The sequence below is a fragment of the Pan paniscus genome, chromosome 20 (genome assembly GCF_029289425.2).
Source record: "Pan paniscus chromosome 20, NHGRI_mPanPan1-v2.0_pri, whole genome shotgun sequence".
In the NCBI taxonomy this organism is placed as follows: Eukaryota; Metazoa; Chordata; class Mammalia; order Primates; family Hominidae; genus Pan; species Pan paniscus.
The window spans coordinates 64,403,278-64,422,507 of NC_073269.2; the positions used below are offsets into that span (position 1 = coordinate 64,403,278).

At 44.7% G+C, this 19,230-nt stretch overlaps 1 protein-coding gene across 9 annotated transcripts in view; it reads right to left on the reverse strand.

Moving 5' to 3' along the window:
• ZNF329 (zinc finger protein 329) overlaps positions 1–19,230 on the reverse strand; it is a 38,334-nt gene that overhangs the window by 11,470 nt on the left and 7,634 nt on the right. For 4 of the 9 annotated variants that reach the window (XM_008969696.5, XM_008969695.5, XM_008969698.5 and 1 more), the window contains exons 2-3: positions 16,364–16,468; positions 147–3,344 (exon numbers count right to left, since the gene is read on the reverse strand). The exons of 1 other annotated variant lie outside the window; for it this stretch is intronic. In XM_008969696.5, coding sequence (XP_008967944.3) covers positions 1,711–3,336 — 1,626 coding nt within the window. In that variant the 5' untranslated portion in view covers positions 3,337–3,344; positions 16,364–16,468 and the 3' untranslated portion in view covers positions 147–1,710. Of the gene's footprint in view, positions 1–146; positions 3,345–16,363; positions 16,469–16,911; positions 17,774–19,230 lie in introns of those variants that run through there. 4 more of the 9 variants (XM_008969700.5, XM_034944755.3, XM_008969701.6 and 1 more) reach the window with 2 other exon arrangements.

The window sequence follows — 19,230 nt, forward strand, 5'->3', positions numbered from 1 at the left end:
AGCTTCCCTGTTGCCCTGATCCAGTCCCTACTACTAAAGGTCCAAAGAAACCCCAAATTAACCTCCTTTTGGCTTCACTTTTTAATTTATTACCAAATTATTATGCCAACAAGTATCTGTAACAGAGAAAAAAATATGATACAAAATTCCAGTCCCCAAAGAAAACCACATTTTATTTCTCCATCATCCACTTTCAACATACATCCATATGTGCACATATTTTTACATGGCTGGAATAATAGTAAATCTTCTATTTGATGCCCCTTTTTGCCATATTATAAACATTTTCAACATGGCAATAAAACCTTTATAATGGTTCACAGTGGCTGAATTAGAAGCATCCTAAATGAACAACCATGGAGGTAGTGGTGGGGTGATAACATAAACATAACAACTCAGTATTTTTGCTTCAACAACTAAAGCAACAAACCACATCTGTTAGAAGCAGCCCTTTCCATCTTAGCACAAGCTTGTTTCAGTCTTTTTTTTTTTTTTTTTTTTTTTGAGATGGAGTCTCGCTCTGTCACCCAGGCTGGAGTGCAGTGGTGCGATCTTAGCTCACTGCAACCTCCACCTCCCAGGTTCAAGCAATTCTCCTGCCTCAGCTTCCCAAGTAGCTGGGATTACAGGCACACACTACTATGCCCAGATAATTTCCTGTATTTTTGGTAGAGATGGGGTTTCACCATGCTGGCCAGGCTGGTCTTGAACTCCTAACCTTGTGATCTGGCCGCCTCGGCCTCCCAAAGTGCTGGGATTACAGGCGTGAGCCACCACATCTGGCCTGCTTGTTTCAGTCTTAAGAGGAACGACTTCATTGTTCATTCACAGGTAATTTATTCACCTAGTTTGCCCTCCTGCAAAGAGTCCTCCGCATTATTGCAGGAGTATAATGCAGACATACATTCAAACAGGAAAATCTCACACATTCTGTGGTGTGTGCAGTACAGCACTGTGTGGACTCTCTCATTGTACACCTTTGTTGTTACAGAAAACACAGTAAGAGCCCCTGCCAAAGCCTCTCTTTCTGATTACACTTAAAAAGGTTGATTCAGGCCAGGCAGTGTCTCATGCCTGTAATCCCAACACTTTGGGAGGCTGAGGTGGGCGGATCATGAGGTCAGGAGTTCAAGACCAGCCTGGCCAACATAGTGAAACCCTGTCTCTACTAAAAATAGAAAAAATTAGCCAGGCATGGTGGCAGGCACCTGTAATCCTAGCTACTTTGGAGGCTGAGGCAGGAGAACTGCCTGAACCTGGGAGGCAGAGGTTGCTGTGAGTGGAGATCGTGCCACTGCACAGTGAGACTCTGTCTGAAAAAAAAAAAAAAAGTTGATTCAGTGTTTGCTTACGCACAAGGTGGAAACTCCCTACTACAGGGCTCTTCATTCCAATCATGTTCTGAATGCATTCACAGGTTCTCTCTGTGGTGTCACCCCCATGTTTGCACATTTCATTCCATTGTGTGTGTTGTCATGTCTGGTACAGACTGAATCATCCCCAAAGACTTTTCTGCCCTCATCCTAAGTTGTCTCTGGAGTTCCCCAATGAGCAGACTTAACAGTGTGGCTCAGCGATGTCTCACATTCATCAATTCACTGGATAGCTTAAAGGATTCTTTTCTACTGACCAGAGAGGAGTCAGATCTAAGACACGCCTCCTAAACACAGGAGTGAGAGCGAACTGGAAGACTCATGTGGCCCCCAACCATTATGTTTCCATGGGTTGCTCTCCCAGGTGTGCTCTTTGATGTCGAACAAGGGATGAGCTCTTTTGGAACATTTTTCCACACTGAGGACACCGGCTGGGACCCTCCCTGCTATGGAGTCTCTGATGTACTGCCAGGTGAGAGTTCTGCTTGAAGGACTTCCCACATTCTGGACACTGATATGGGGTCTCCTTAGTGTGAATTCTCTGGTGCTTGGTCAGACAGGAGCTGTCCCTGAAGGCTTTGCCACACTGATTACACTCATAGGGCTTCTCACCAGTATGAGTCCTCTGGTGCCTAATGAGGCCAGCGATATTCCTGAAAAGTTTCTGACACTGGTTGCAGCCATAGGGCTTCTCGCCAGTATGAATCCTCTGATGCCTGATGAGGTACGCACTCTCGATGAAAGTCTTGCCACATTCTTTACATTCATAGGGTTTCTCCCCAGAATGGATCTTTTGATGCACAATGAGGTGAGAGTTTCTGTTGAAGGATTTCCCGCACTCTGCACACTCAAAGGGCTTTTCTCCAGTGTGAGTCCTCTCATGCTGGGTGAGGTACGAGCCGTCCCGGAAAGCCTTTCCACATTTGCTACACTCATAGGGCTTCTCACCGGTGTGGATTCTGAGATGCACTGTAAGGTGGGAGATGTCAGTGAAGGGTTTCCCACATTCGTTACATCTATATGGTTTTTCCCCTGTATGAGTTCTTTGGTGCAAAATTAAGGATGAATTTCGGTTGAAGGTTTTTCCACACTCTAGGCATTCATAAGGTTTCTCGCCTGTGTGAATTCTCTGGTGCTGTGTCAGAGCTGAGCCGTCACTGAAAGCTTTCCCACATTTACTGCATTCATAGGGCTTCTCTCCTGTGTGGATTCTTTGATGCACAATCAGGTTGTAGTTCTTGGAGAAGGACTTTCCACACTCATTACAAGTATAAGGCTTCTCTCCGGTGTGAGTTCGGTGATGCAAAACAAGAGAAGAGTTCCGTTTGAAGCATTTGCCACATTCAGTACATCTATATTGTTTCTCTCCAGGGAGATTTCTCTGGTTTTCATTAAGCGATGAGCTCAGAGTAAAGATGTCCTCAAAATTCTTACCTTCATACGATTTCTTGCCTCTTTTCATTATTTTCTGATGACCAAGAGAGGTAAAATGATTAAAAGACTTAACACTTTCAGGGTATTTGTAGGGCTTCTCTCTCACTGGATTTCTTCCATGAATAACTTCCATGGAATGGTTGAAGCCTTTTCCACAGGCATCACTGTCACCAGTTCTCTTATCTGCATAACTTTTAGGATAGCTGGGTAAGGTGGGGTCACAATCCAGACCACTAACATTTGAGTCAGGTGCATGGAAACCATTTGTTGCCAGAACTCTCTGAGACGGTGGAAGGTCTGAGCTTGCAATCAAATGCTCCCCAAAACCAGGATATTCACAAATTGCTTCCTGAGTCCCTGGTTTCTCCAGAGTTAAAGCTGATTGCCTCAAGTGTCCCTCCTGGTTCTCACAGTCCCAACCATCACCTAAACTGGACAAGCAGGGAACTTCCCTTGTGAATCTTTCCACTTCTACATCACAGGGTACTTCTCTCTCAGGAAAATTCCAAGTTGTCATTTTCAATCTCATATCCCAAACTGCAAAAAGAAGAAAAATGCAGACTTAGGTATATGAAGCTTTATCTGTAAGAGAAACAGACAATGATGATGGGCTAGGTGTAAAGATGTGTATTTTTTTACTTGTTTTCTCTTTTAAATTCAAATTTATACAAGGAAGAGGTAAAATCATAGCCAAGGAATGGAACCAAGAACAGATTCAAAAACAGCCATGTAGCATTTTCATCTTCCTAGAGAGCAGGCAGGAGGAATGGACCTCGGGATAAATCATCACCAAAAGGATTAGTTTGAGATGTGAGAGACCAGAGGCCAAGCATCCCTGCTCCCCCTAGAATTCCATCCCAGCCACTGCATTCTTGTCCCTGTCACACACTGCCCATCAGTACACATTTCCAAAGCTCTGACTTCACAATGAGCTTACAACAGCACTGAAGGAGCAGTTCTCACCCCAGCTCTGTTATCAAAGTTCTGCATTCATGGACAGGACAAAGCACAGGCTTGGTGACCTAAAAGTTCTGGGTCTAAGTCTTAGAACTGTCAATGACCTGGCGGGGCACAGTGGTTCACTCCTGTAATCCCAGCACTTTGGGAAGTGGAGGCAGGTGGATCATTTGAAGTCAGGAGTTCAAGACCAGCCTGACCAACATGGTGAAACACCGTCTCTACTAAAAATACAAAAAAAATCAGCCAGGCATGGTGGCACATGCCTGTAGTCCCAGCTACTCTGGAGGCTGAGGCAGGAGAATCACTTCAACCCGGTAGGCAGAGGTTGCAGTGAGCTGAGATAGCACCACTGCACTCCAGCCTACGTGGCAGAGTGAGACTCCATCTCAAAAAACAAAACAAAACAAAAACTGTCAAAGACTGCCCTGCATGGTTGTTATAAAAACTGGATCATGTCGGCCAGGTGCGGTGGTCACGCCTGTAATCCCAGCACTTTGGGAGGCCGAGGTGGGCAGATCACAAGGTCAGGAGATCGAGACCATCCTGGCTAACATGGTGAAACCCCGTCTCTACTAAAAAAATACAAACAATTAGCCAGGCGTGGTGGCGGGCGCCTGTAGTCCCAGCTACTCGGGAGGCTGAGGCAGGAGAATGGCACGAACCCAGGAGGCAGAGCTTGCAGTGAGCCAAGATCGTGCCACTGCACTCCAGCCTGGGCCACAGAGCAAGACTCCGTCTCAAAAAAAAAAAAAAAAAAAAAAAAACTGGATCATGTACAAAGCAGTCTCCAAGGCTAGGGGATGAAGGGCATTCTGTAAATGGTTGCATGTGTCTTCATGCATATCAATCTTCCTGTCACCATCCTTGTCCACTCAGACTTCACAATATTAAGACAACTGGTTGTCCATTCATTCGTTCATTCATTTGGTGGGATCGGGTCTCGCTCTGTCATTCAGGCTGAAGTGCAGTGGTGTGATCTTGGTTCACTGAAGCCTCAATCTCAAAAACTTCAAGCAATTATCCCACCTCAGCCTCCCAAAATGCTGCAAATACAGGGATGAGCCACTGTGCCCAGCCTTCTATTTTTTAAGGTAAAATGAAAATAGACCCTTGCCTCAGAATACATACATACATATATGTCTACATTCTAGACAATTTAAATATATATACATGTATATGTGTATATATGTGTGTGTGTGCGCGTGTATTTAAATTTCAGAAGGATACAGGCTGCAACATAAAGTCAAAGTTTAAATAATGTAGTATGCCTTCATAAGTGTGGCAGACTTTGATCAACAAAACTTAACCAAAAAAACCATATGGCCAAGCATTGGGGGTCATGCCTGTAATCCCAGCACTCTGGGAGGCTGAAGTGGGAGTTATCACTTGAGCCCACACAGAAGGCTGAGGCTGCAGTGAGCTGTAATTGTACCACTGCATTCCAGATTGGGCAAAAGAGACCGTGTCTTAAAAACAAAAAACAAAAACCAAAAAATAAAAAACAGACAAGGATTAAGAAGTCTGATATCAGCATTCAAATTTTCCATCCAATAAAAGACACAATAAGAGACAAAATGCAAGTGGCAGATAGAGAGAAAATAGGACTTAAAAGCACAAAGAATTACTGCCCAAGAGCTATAGAGGATTCTTACAGAGAGAAAATAAGATTTAAAAGCACAAAGAATTACTGCCCAAGAGCTACAGAGGATTCTTACAGAACAGCACATAAAAAGAAAAAAAATGGGCAAAGTAATCAAAGAGCACTTCGTGAAGGGAAAATAGAAATGTCCTGAAAACATTGGCTAGGCGCGGTGGGTCACGCCTGTAATCCCAGCACTTTGGGAGGCTGAGGCAGGTGGACCACAAGGTCAGGAGATCGAGACCATCCTGGCTGACACAGTGAAACCCCGTCTCTATTAAAAATACAAAAAATTAGCCAGGCGTGGTGGCGGGCGCCTGTAGTCCCAGCTACTGGGGAGGCTGAGGCAGGAGAATGGCATGAACCCGGGAGGCAGAGCTTGCAGTGAGCCGCGATAGCGCCAGTGCACTCCAGCATGGGCAACAGGGCGAGACTCTGCCTCAAAAAAAAAAAAAAAAAAGCAAAAAAAGAAATGTCCTGAAAACATCAATATTTATTTTCTCATTCTATCATTCAGGCAATTCCAAACTGCGACTTTAAGAACACAAAATATACACATTTCACGTGAGTAAAAATAAAATGAAGTACGATAATATAAAGCTTTGGTAGGTCACAAGGGAAGAGGGCTTGGAAAGTGGTCAGCGTGCTTGGCAGGGTACCTTAGTGGCAGCTGTGAAAACATAAACTGGGGGCAGGCGCGGTGGCTCACGCCTATAATCCCAGCAGTTTGGGAGGCTGAGGTGGGTGGATCACCTGAGCTCAGGAGTTCGAGACCAGCCTGACTAACATGGTGAAACCCCATCTCCACTAAAAATACAAAAATTAAGCCAGGCACAGTGGCTCACGCCTGTAATCCCAGCACTTTGGGAGGCTGAGGCGGGTGGATCACCTGAGGTCAGGAGTTCAAGACCAGCCTGGGCAACTATGTCTCTACTAAAAATACAAAAATTAGCTGGACGCGGTGGCGCATGCATGTAATCCCAGCTACTCGGGAGGCTGAGGTAGGAGAATCGCTTGAGCCTAGGAGGCGGAGGTTGCAGTGAGACAAGATTATACCATTGCACTCCAGCCTGGGCGACAGAGCGAGACTCCGTCTGAAAAAGAAAAAAAAAAAGAAAACATAAATTAGGTATATTCTACCACCCAGCAGTTCCACTGGTAAGTATCTCAGAGTCACAAAGCTGGATAAACGAACATCAATCCATACCTACGTAGATAGATGGTCTTTTTCTTTTTTCTTTTTTTTTTGAGACAGAGTCTTGCACTGTCACCCAGGCTGGAGTGCAGTGGTGTGATCTCAGCTCACAGCAAGCTCCGCCTCCCGGGTTCACGCCATTCTCCTGCCTCAGCCTCCCCAGTAGCTGGGACTACAGGTGTCTGCCACCACACCCAGCTAATTTTTTGTACTTTTAGTAGAGACAGGGTTTCACTATGTTAGCCAGGATGGTCTCGAGCTCCTGACCTCGTGATCCGCCCGCCTCAGCCTCCCAAAGTGCTGGGATTACAGGCGTGAGCCACCACGCCTGGCCAATAGATGGCCTTAAAGGCCAGCAGAGAGAAGAGAAACCACCAGTGAATGACGAAAATTATTACAATAGATCACTTAATAGAAAAACTGGAAACCCAAAGGTAATGGAAGGCTACTTTCAAAGCACTGAAGGAAAAAATCTATCAGTCACACTATTGTTCAAGAGCAAAGGTGAGATAAGACTGTTTCAGAGGCTGGATGTGGTGGCTCATACCTGTACTCTCAACACTTTGGTAGGCCAAGGTGGATGGGTCACTTGAGCCCAAGAGTCTGAGACCAGCCTGGGCAACATGGTGAAACCCCGTCCCTACAAAAGATACAAAAATTAGCAGGGTGTGGTGGCATGCGCCTGTTAGTCCCAGCTACTTGGGAAGCTGAGGTAGGAGAATTGCTTGAGCTCTAGGGGTTGAGGCTGCGGTGAGCTATGATTCACTCCAGCCTGGACAACAGTGAGACTCTGTCTCAAAAAAAAAAAAAAAAAAATTCAGGAAAGCAAAAGCAGAGTTCATTTCCAAGGATACTAGCCAGAGGAATTAGAAAATGTTGTTCTTCAAAAAAAACCCAAGAACGAAGGAAGGAAAAACAAAGGAATTGATGAATATGATGAATGTGGGCTAGGTGTGGTGACTCACACCTGTAATCCCAGCACTTTGGGAGGTCGAGGTGGGGGAATCACTTGAGCCCAGGCATTTATGACTAGTCTGGGCAACACAGTGAGATGTCATCTCTTAAAAAAAAAAAACTGATGAATGTATATTTAAATCAAATCCAATGCTGACCACATGAAATGCAGAAATCATGACTTGGAATTAATGGGATAGACTAATATACTAGACAACAGTGGCCAGTGGGGCAACAGAATCAAGTGTTCTGAAGTCCTCAAGTTTTTCATGATTCATGTTAGACCTGCTCAAGTCAGAATTAAAAGAATAAATGTAGTATAAAACATGAAAGCCCACAGAGCAGTAGTTTTTAACCAGGGATGTTTCTACTTCCAGAAGATACTTGGCAATATTTGGAGATGATTTTGGTTGTCAGTCTGACTAGGGGGCAGATGTTCCTAGGAGCCAGGGATGCTGCTAAATATCCTATAATGCACACGATGGACTTCCACAACACAAAATGATCCAGCCCCAAATGTCCATAGTACTGAAGTTGAAAAACATTGTAGAGGGAGGTCAGAATTAAAAACAAAAACAAACAAACAAAAAACCCGATCAATCCAGAAAGCTGGTAAGGGGTAAAAAACAGCACAAAAAGGACAGGCTAAATACAAAGTGTAAAGTAAGGTATCAACAATTACAATAAATGTAAATGGCCTTGATGGGTCAGATAAAGACTGCATTAGACTGTATTAAAAAACATGTTTGTAACAGGTATTCCTAAAGCAAAAGGACATAAAAGCCAAAAGTGAAAGGATGGGACAGGTGAATGCCAAACAAAGAAGGGTTTTGTGGCTCTTTATAAACCAAAGAAAAATTTCAAGTGAGGATCACAGGGCAATGTAACAGTAACAACATGCCTCAAAACACAGAGCAGACCGGGTGCGGTGGCTCATGCCTGTAATCCCAGCACTTTGGTAGGCTGAGGCAGGCGGATCACTTGAGGTCAGGAGTTCAAGACCAGCCTGGCCAACATGGTAAAACCATGTCTCTACAAAAACACAAAAATTAGCCAGGCATGGTGGCACATGCCTGTAATCCCAGCTACTCCAGGAGGCTGAAGCAGAAGAATTGCTTGAACCTGGGAGACAGAGGTTGCAGTGAGCCAAGATTGAACCACTGAACTCCAGCCTGGGCAACAGAACAAAACTCCATCTCAAAAAACAAACAAACAAACAATCAACAACAAAAAAACACAGAGCAAAGCCAGCTAGGTTTGTAGGAAGAAAACAGCAAATCTAAGGATAGTGGGAAATTTTATTTATCTGTTTTTTGAGGTTTTTTTCCTGATCAAGTAGCTCAGATTATATTTAAATTTTAAAAAACGTTTTAATGTAATTGTTTAATTTTTATAATGGGGGTCTCAGTATGTTGCCCAGGCTGGCCTCAAAGTCCAGAGCACAAGCGATCCTCCTGCCTCAGCTTCATGAGTAGCTGGGACTATAGGCACATGCCACTGCAACCAGCCATAGTGGGAGGTTTTATTTTATCTATTTAATTTTTTTTTTTTGAGACGGAGTCTCACTGTTGTCGCCAAGGCTAGAGTGCAGTGGCACGATCTTGGCTCATTGCAACCTCTACCTCCCGGGTTCAAGCAGTTCTCCTGCCTCAGCCTCCCGAGATGGGATTACAGGTGCCCACCACTACGCCAGCTAATTTTTGTATTTTTAGTAGAGACAGGTTTCACCATGTTGACCAGGCTGGTCTCGAACTCCTGGCCTCAGGTGATCTGCCTGCTTCGGCCCCCCAAAGTGCTGGGATTATAGGCATGAGCCACTGCACCCGGCAGGTGGGAGGTTTTAATGAACCTCTTTTAGAAATGAAAACGCAGAAGAATGGAAAAGAGTTATGCAGGACAGAATGTAGTTACCCAATCTGATCACACAGCTGGATGAAAATCTACGTACAAATTAGAATAAAATGCTTTCTTTCTAAGCACAAGTGGAATATTTGCTAACACTGACTAGGTCAAAGAAAAAGTTCAACAAAGCCCAGACTACAGCCTCTTGACTTCGAGGCAGCAAGTTAAAAGCCAGTAACAGAAAGAAAACCAAATATAATAAAACAGCGAGTAAAGCAAACTCCTATTTATTTGGAAAAATAAAAACTTGTTTCTCAGTAATTGACAGATCAAAGAGAAAACCTGATAGAAATTACAAAACACCTAGAACAGGCCAGGCACGGTGGCTCATGCCTTGTAATCCCAGCACTTTAGGGGGCAGAGGCAGGTGGATCACGAGGTCAGGAGTTCAAGACCAGCCTGACCAATACAGTGAAACCCCATCTCTACTAAAAATACAAAAATTAGCCAGGCATGGTGGCGTGTGCCTGTACTCCCAGCTACTCGGGAGGCTGAGGCAGGAGAATCGCTTGAACCTGGGAGGCAGAGGTTGCAGTCAGCCGAGATCATGCCACTGACTCCAGTCTGGGTGACAGAGCGAGACTCCATCTCAAAAAAAAAAAAAAAGAAAAGGAAAACACCTGTAACTACACAATGATGAAAACAGCACATCTCAAAACATGTGGCAAATGAGAATGCAGAATGCAGCTAATAGTTCCTAGATTGAAAATGCTGGTCTTTAATGCGTATATTTTAAAAAGAAGGCTAGGTCAGGCATGGTGGCTCACACCTGTAATCCCAGAACTTTTAGAGGCTGAGGCAGGGATATCACTTGAATCCAGGAGTTTGAAACCAGCCTGATTATCATAGTAAGACTGTGTGTCTATGAAAGAAAAAAAAAGTTAGCTGGGTGTGGTGGTGTAATTCGCCTTTAGTCCCAGGTGGTTGGGAAGCTGAGGCAGGAATATCCCTTGAGCCTAGAAGTTCAGGAGTTCAAGGCTGCAGTGAGTCATGATCGCATCACTGCACTCCAGCCTGGGTGACAGAGTAAGACTGCCTCCCAAAAAAAAAAAAAAAAGGGACTAAAGATGAAGTTACTGTGGGTCCTGAAGCTGCAGATGGCAGCAAGTCAACAGCCATGGTGGTCTCCGAGGCTGCCCACAGATTTTCTTTAGGCCATCGCTGATGGGTTCTATGTATCATTGAAATGAATGGCAATAACACATTCTGGGATGTGGGTAACGCATGGTGCCCTCAGAATGGTCTTGTTGGCTTCACTGTATGACTGATGATCCTCCAACAATAAACAACCTACTGCTTGTAAACTCATTGGACAAGCCATAAACTCAAAGTGAAAGACACTCCAGAACAATATGTACCTTATTCCACCACCAGAAAGAAGATTCGGGAGTAAGTCCTACCTTCAACACCTTGTAAGTACAGATGAAAAAAAAAACAGTTTAAACATGTAAAAAATGGGACTTTTTATGTAGCTGTACTTTTAGGGCTCACCATTAACTTGATTATAATTGACTAAAAGAAAAGAAGACCGAAGACTAGTGATCTCACTGTTCAATTTACAACTTATGGGAAAGAACTATGGACTAAACCAATGAGAGGTAGAAGGAAAGTGTTAATAAAAATCACAGCAGAGGCTGGGCGCGGCGGCTCACACCTATAATCCCAGCACTTTGGGAGGCCAAGGCGGGTGGATCACCTGAGGTCAGGCATTCGAGACCAGCCTGATCAACAAGGTGACACCTTGTCTCTACTAAAAGTATAAAAATTAGCCAGGCATGGTGGCAGGTGCCTGTAGTCCTAGCTACTCAGGAGGCTGAGACAGGAGAATCACTTGAACCCAGGAGGCGGAGGTTGCAGTGAGCCGAGATCGTGCCACTGCACTCTAGCCTGGGTGACAGAGCAAGACTGTCTCGGGGGAAAAAAAAAAATCGCAGCAGAAATTATGGAAATTAAAAACAAGAAACCAGTTGAGAAAATGAAGAAAACCAAGTCTGTCATTTGAAAAGACAAATGAAAGAGACCATTAAAAAACAGCAAGAAAAAGGCCAGACATGGTGGCTCATACCTGTAATCCCAACACTTTGGGAGGCTAAGGCAGGTGGACTGCTTGAGGTCAGGAGTTTGAGACCACCCTGGGCAACACAGTGAGACCCCATCTCTACAAAAAATACAAAAAAAAAAAAAAAAAAAAAAGCCAGGCGTACTGGTATGCACCTGTGGTCCCAGCTACTTGGGAAGCTGAGGTGGGACAATCGCTTGAGCCTGGGGGTCAGAGGTTGCAGTGAACGGAGAGAGTGCCACTTCACTCCAGCCTAGCTGACAGAGCAAGACCCTGTCTCAATAAATAAATAAATAAAATTTTTTAAAAAGCAAAAATGAACACGTAAGTGATATTAATTGTCAGACAGGGGTTTAACTAACAGTGTAAGGTTAACAAAATGGCAAAGTTGGATTTATCCTAGGAATGTAAGGACTAGGAAACATTGGAACATCTATTAATACAATTCCCATATTATCAGATTAAAGTAGAAGACAGCGCCCTTACACCTTATCCCAATACATTCAGAAAGTAATATGAAAAAATCTCACCAAGACTCATGATCAAAATACTCTCAGATTCAAGTAATAGATCCTTTATCTCAAAAATTCAAAAAGTACTTTAAGGAAACCTCAGACTCCTATGGAAAATTCTTAATAATTAGGGTCATAGGACATTAATGTGAACATCACACCTTAAACATCAGAAAAAAGGAAACATCAGAATCATTTACTTTCAAGTCCAGGCCAAGGCCTTAGACACTTGCTATGTACACAGCATTCAGCAGTGATGTAAAGGGGCCAGCCAGTCAGGAGGACCATGCTCCCAGCTGTCACCCCTGGATGCTACAAGGACCCCTCCCATGGAAAGGGCTCCTGAAGCTGCCCTGCCGCATGACATGTTTCCTGTTCTGAACCTTCTGGATAGACTGGGGCCTGGCATGGTCTGTGGCCATCCTGTGAAAACAAGGGACTTGAAAGCACCTCCCTGCAGGTTTGTGAAGGGAAGATGCACATGCACAGTTAAAAGAAATAAAATAGGCCGGGTGCGGTGGCTCACACCTGTAATCCCAGCACTTTGGGAGGTTGAGGCAGGCTGATCACATGAGGCCAGGAGTTTGAGAACAGCCTGGCAGACATGGCCAAACCCCATCTCCAGTAAATATACAAAAATTAGCTAGGCATGGTGGTGCACGTCTGTAATCCCAGCTACTCGGGAGGCTGAGGCACAAGAATCGCTTAAACCTAGGAAGCGGAGGAGACAGAGCAAGACTGTCTCAAAATTTAAAAAAAAGAAAATAAAAGATGAGATACATCAGACATATACAGGGTGATATCATTTATGGAATTTTTTCAGACACACAAAATATTCTCTTAGAAATAAAAATATAATGATGTCTTGGCAAGACACCAACCAAGGCTGTGATTACGTCTCTCTTGGGGGTAGGGAGGCTAACTCGCCTTGAGGAACAAAAGGAATGTCCATTTCATCCATAACAGATACTTCCTTTGTTGAAATAAAACTTAAACACCACCAAGAAAGTGAAAACACAACCCACCAAATGGGAGAAAATATTTATATTATGTGTATCTAGAATATAAAAACTCTTACAATTCAATAATAAAAAGACAAAACCCCAATTTTTAGAAATGGGCGAAGGATCTTGTCTTAGTCTGGGCTGCTACAACAAATAGACTGGGTGGCTTAAACAACAGAAATCTATTTCTCACAGTTCTGGAGGCTAGGAAATCCAAAATCAGTGTGTCAGCATGATTGGTTCTGGTGAGGGTCCTCTTCCTGGTTTGCAGATGGCCACCTTCTCAGTGTGCCTTCACAGGGTACAGCAGGAAGCAGGAGCTCCTGAGAGCTCTCCTGTTTCCTCTTATAAGAGCACTGATTTCATTCAAAAAGGTTCTACCCTCATGACCTAATTACCTCTCACAGGCCTCATCTCCAAATACCATCACAGTGGGGATAAGGCATCAACATACGAATTTTGAGGGGACACTACATTCACCCCGTAGGAGTTCTGAATAGATATTTCCCCAAAGAAGTCATACAAATGGCCAATGAGCACATGAAATGATGATCAATATCATTAGGTATTAGGGAAATGCTGATCAAAACCACAGTGAGATACCACTTTACACTCACTAGTATGTTCAATATTTAAAAACAAACAAAAACAATAACAAGTATTGGCAAGGATATGGAAAAACTGGAAACTTTTCACTGCCGGTGCAAATGTAAAACAGTGTAGCTACTTTGGAAACCAGTCTGATGATTCTCAAAAAGGAAAATATGGAGCTGTCATATGATCCAGCTATTCCACTGCTATGGTTTGGATATGGTTTGTCCACACCAAATCTCATGCTGAAATTTAATCCCTACTGTGGTGGTGCTGGGGCATGCAGCCTACCAGGAGGGGTTTGGGTCATGGAGGTGGAACCCGCATGAATGGCTTGGTGCTGTTCTCACAGTAGTGAGTTCTTGCTCTCATGAGACTGGATCGGTTCTGGGGGAAATGAATTAGTGCCCCCAGAATTGTATTGATTCTTTACATAGACTTAGGGCTTTAGAATTTAAAGAATTATATGGATATTTAATATTACCAGTAAATTTAGAGTACACTGCAAAACAGATTATAAACCGTGCACATTACATAAAAATTTACTCAAAATGGATCAGCCTAAACATAAAAGCTACAACTATAAAATTCTGTTTTTTTTTTTTTTTTGAGACAGAGTCTTGCTCTTTTGCTAAGGCTGGTGTGCAGTGGCGTGATCTCGCTTCTCTGCAAGCTCCGCCTCCCGGGTTCACGCCATTCTCCTGCCTCAGCCTCCCGAGTAGCTGGGACTACAGGCGCCCGCCACCACACCCGGCTGATTTTTTGTACATTTTTTAGTAGAGACGGGGTTTCACCATGTTAGCCAGGATGGTCTCGATCTCCTGACCTCGTGATCCGCCCACCCCGGCCTCCCAAAGTGCTGGGATTACAGGCGTGAGCCACCGCGCCCAGCCCTTTTTTTCTTTCTTAAGAGACAGGGTCTCACTCTCTTGTCCAGCCTAGACTGCAAGGTGCAATCAAGGCTCAACACAGCCTCAATCTCCTGGGCTCAAGTGATCCTCCCACCTCAGCTTCCTGAGTAGCTGGGACCACAGTTGCACACCATCACACATAATTTTTTTTTTTTTTTTGAGATAGAATCTCACTCTGTCTCAGGCTGGAGTTCAGTGGCATGATCTCAGCTCACTGCAACCTCCACCTCCTGCGCTCAAGCGATTCTCTTGCCTCGGCCTCCTAAGTGGCACACACCCCCATGCCTGGCTAATTTTTGTATTTTTAGTAGACAGGGTTTCACCATGTTGGCCAGGCTGGTCCTAAACTCCTAACCTCAAGGGATCTGCATGCCTCAGCCTCCCAAAGTGCTGGGATTACAGACGTGAGCCACCACACCCAGCCTAAATTTTTCTTTTTTTTTTTTGGTAGAGATGAAGTCTCACTATATGGGCCAGGCTGGTCTTGAACTCCTGGGCTCAAGCAATCCTCCCACCTCAGCTTTCCAAAGTGCTGGGATTACAGTTGTGAGCCACCACGCCTGGCTTAACACTCTTTTTTTTTTTCTGAGACAGAGTCTCGCTGTGTTGCCCAGACTGAAGTGCAGTGGCGCGATCTCAGCTCACTGCAACCTCCTCCTCCCGGGTTCAAGTGATTCTCCTGACTCAGTCTCCCAAGTACCTAGGATTACAGGCATGTGCCACCATGCCTAATTTTTGTATTTTCAGTAGAGACGGGGTTTCTCCATGTTGGTGAGGCTAGTCTTGAACTCCTGACCTAAGGTGATCAGCCTGCCTTGGCCTCCCAAAGTGCTGCGATTACAGGCATAAGCCACTGTGCCCGGCCTGGCCTAATGCTCTTGGCCAGGTGCAGTGGTTCATGCCTGTAATCCCAGCACTTTGGGTGGCTGAGGCAGGTGGATCATTTGAGCTCAGGAATTCAAGACCAGCCTGGGTAACACGGTGAAACCCCATCTCTACTAAAAATACAAAAAATTAGCCAGGCATGGTGGCATGCACCTGTAGTCCCAGCTACTCGGAAGACTGAGGCAGGAGAATCGCTTGAACCCAAGAGGCGGAGGTTGCAGTGAGCCAAGATCGTGCCATTGCACTCCAGCCTGGGCAACAAGAGCGAACCTCCGTCTCAAAAAAAAAAAAAAAACAAATTAGCCGGGTATGGTGGCCCTCGCCTGTAATCCCAGCTACTGGGGAGGCTGAGGCAGGAGAATTGCTTGAACCTGGGAAGCAGTTTGCAGTGAGCCCCGATCGTGCCACTGTACTCCAGCTTGGGTGACAGAGCAAGACTACATCTCAAAAATAAAATAAAATAAAAAAAGACCCATGCTATAACATGAAACATTTTCCTAAGTCTAACAAGCCACACACAAAAGACCACATATTGCAGGCTATTTATATGAAATGTCCATAACAGGCAAATCTATAAGACAGAAAGTAGATTAGAGATTACCTAGGGCTGGGAAAGATGGGGGAGTGACTGCTAATGGTATGGGTTTTCTTTTTCAGGGGTGATGAAAACATTCGAAGATTGACTGTGGCAATGGATATACAAGCTAGTTAATATAATAAAAAACAATGAATTGTACACTTAAAAGGGTAAATTGTATGCTATGTGAATTATATCTCAATAAAGCTGTTTAAAAGAGTAAGTATGTGTTGAGTCTGTAAGGGTCAGAACCACTAGTCTAGACCCCATCTGCCACATTTCTGGTATTTTAGGACTTTATAAAGGAAATAACAGTCCTTGCAGGGATGTGCTGAGCTCATGTAGACTTCCATTCCCTGGTACTCACCTCTGAAAGGCAGAGGGATCCATTCAGGCCAGGTGTGTGGATACTTGACATCGATGGTTGCTGGACATTAGCCATTTATGCCCATCCACACGGCTCCAGCCATCTCTGTGGGACACCCATAATAATGTTTACTTTACTTGTTCACAACTCATTAACAAAAAGAAATCATTTACCAACTTTAATCCCATCCTGATAACGTCAGCCATGTGATTACAAGTGTGATAAAGAGTCTGACTCCATTTTGGATAGTTACTGACAGCTTTCAAGCCCCCATCCCTTTCTCCTTCTCCCTCTCATCTGGGCAAGCTAACAAGAAAGTCTGGGAGTTTCCTCCTTGGTGCCAGCAGGAAGTTCAAACTATGCAAGCCCCAACCCCAACCCCACTACCTAATCACAATGAAAGCCCAGCCACGGCGGGGTGCACTGGATAACACCTGTAATACCAGCACTTTGGGAGGTCGAGGCAGGAGGATCACTTGAGCCTAGGAGTTCAAGGCCAGCTTGGACAATGTAGTGAAACGCCTTTAGCCAGGCGTGATGGTGCATACCTGAAGCCCCAGCTACTTGGTAGCCCAGGAGCTCAAGGGTGCAGTGAGCTGTGATCGTGCCACTGCACTCCAGCCTGGGTGAGACATCAAGACCCTATCTCAAAAAAAAGAAAACAAAAATTAACAAAAATTATATAGTATCTTTGTGGTGAAAACTTGAAAAAGTTTACTCAAGACCTGAGAGGGCATTAGAGTAAGAGAGGAGCTAGACCAGGTACACAGATGAAAGGGCTGGGTACTGAAACCAGGACAACCCTCACTAGACCTGTAAAAGCAATGCCTTCCAAGCAAATCTCTGGAATAATTTTACTGATGCATGACAAAATTCACATTGAAGAAGACAGCTTCCTGAAATATCCATGACAACTCCTTAAAAAACAAAAAGAAGAGAGGAAAAAGAGCTAGGAGTAGTTGTTTTGCCAAAGTCAAAGCTTCTCCTTAAAGTTCCAGTAAGCAAGCAACCCAGTGAAGGTACAGGAAGGACAGAGCCCCAAACAGACTTGGAGGCATTTAATAATTTAAAAGGTGATAAAGGTGGCCTCACACATTAGCAAGAGTTAAGTATATCTCATGCTGTCTTTTCAGATGGAAAAATAATTACAATTCCAAATTCGCTCATGCTCACACACAGGCTTATAAGACCTAAATAGTATATGAGAAAAATTTTTTTTGAATGATTAGAAATAATAGAACTAGGCTGGGCGCAGTGGCTCACACTTATAATCCCAGGACTTCGGGAGGCCAAGGCAAGTGGATCATCCGAGGTCAGGAGTTCGAGACCAGCCTGGCCAACATAGTGACACCCTGTCTCTACTAAAAATACAAAAATTAGCCAGGCGTGGTGGCAGGCGCCCGTAATCTCAGCTACTTGGGAGGCTGAGGGAGGAGAATTGCTGGAACCCGGGAGGCGGAGGTTGCAGTGAGCCGAGATTGCACCAGTGCACTCCAGCCCGGGCAACAACAGCAAGACTCAGTCTCAAAAAATAAATAAATAAATAAATATAGAACTACAAGAATATCTTTGAGTTATCAGAGTAGAAAAAAGTTGTGGTTTTTTTTGTGTGTTTTTTATTTTTTTATTTTTCAGATGGAGTCTTGCTCTGTCGCCCAGGCTGGAGTGCAGTGGCGTGATCTCGACTCACTGCAACCTCCGCCTCCTGGGTTCAAGCAATTCTCTTGCCTCAGCCTCCTGAGTAGCCAGGACTACAGGTACCTGCCACCACATGCAGCTAATTTTACATCTATATCTATCTATCTATCTATCTATATTTATTATTATTATTATTATTATTATTTTTGAGACGGAGTCTCGCTCTGTAGCTGGGCTGGAGTGCAGTGGCGCGATCTCGGCTCACTGCAACCTCCGCTTCCTGGGTTCAAGTGACTCTCCTGCCTCAGCCTCCCGAGTAGTTGGGATTACAGGCACGCGTCACCACACTCGGCTAATTGTTTATATTTTTAATAGAGATGGGGTTTCACCAAGTCGGCCTCAGGTGATCTGCCTGCCTCGACCTCCCAAAATGCTAGGATTACAGGCATGAGCCATGGCGCCCAGCCAAGAATTTTTTTTTTTTTTTTTTTTTTAAAGAGACAGAGTCTTGCTTTGATGCTCAGGCTTGAATGCAGTAGTATGATCATGGCTCACTGCAATCTTGAATGCCTGGGCTCAGGAGCCGTGACCATAGGAGTATGCCATCACACCTGGCTAATTTTTTTCTTTTTTTTTTTTGATACAGAGTCTTGCTCTGTCACCCAGGCTGGAGTGCAGTGGTGCGATCTCTGCTCACTGCAAGCTCCGACTCCCGGGTTCACGCCATTCTCCTGCCTCAGCCTCCCAAGTAGCTGGGACTTCAGGTGCCTGCCACCATGCCCGGCTAATTTTTTGTATTTTTAGTACAGACGGGGTTTCACCGTGTTAGCCAAGATGGTCTCGATCTCCTGACCTCGTGATCCGCCCGCCTCGGCCTCCCAAAGTGCTGGAATTACAGGCATGAGCCACCACGCCCGGCCATTTTTTTTTTTAATGTTTTGTAGAGATTGGGTCTCACTATGTTGCCCAGGCTGGTTTCAAACTCCTGAGCTCAAGTGATTCTCCAGCCTCAGATTCCCAAAGTGCTGGGATTAAGGCGTGAGTCACCACTGCATCAAGCCAAAAAAAATTTCTTTTTTCTTCCTTTTTTTTTTTGGAGACAGTGCCTCACTCTGTCACCCAGGCTGGAGTGTAGTGGCATGATCTCAGCTCACTGCAACCTCCGCCTCCTGGGTTTAAGTGATTCTCCTGCCTCAGCTGCCCGAGTAGCTTGGATTACATGTGCCCGC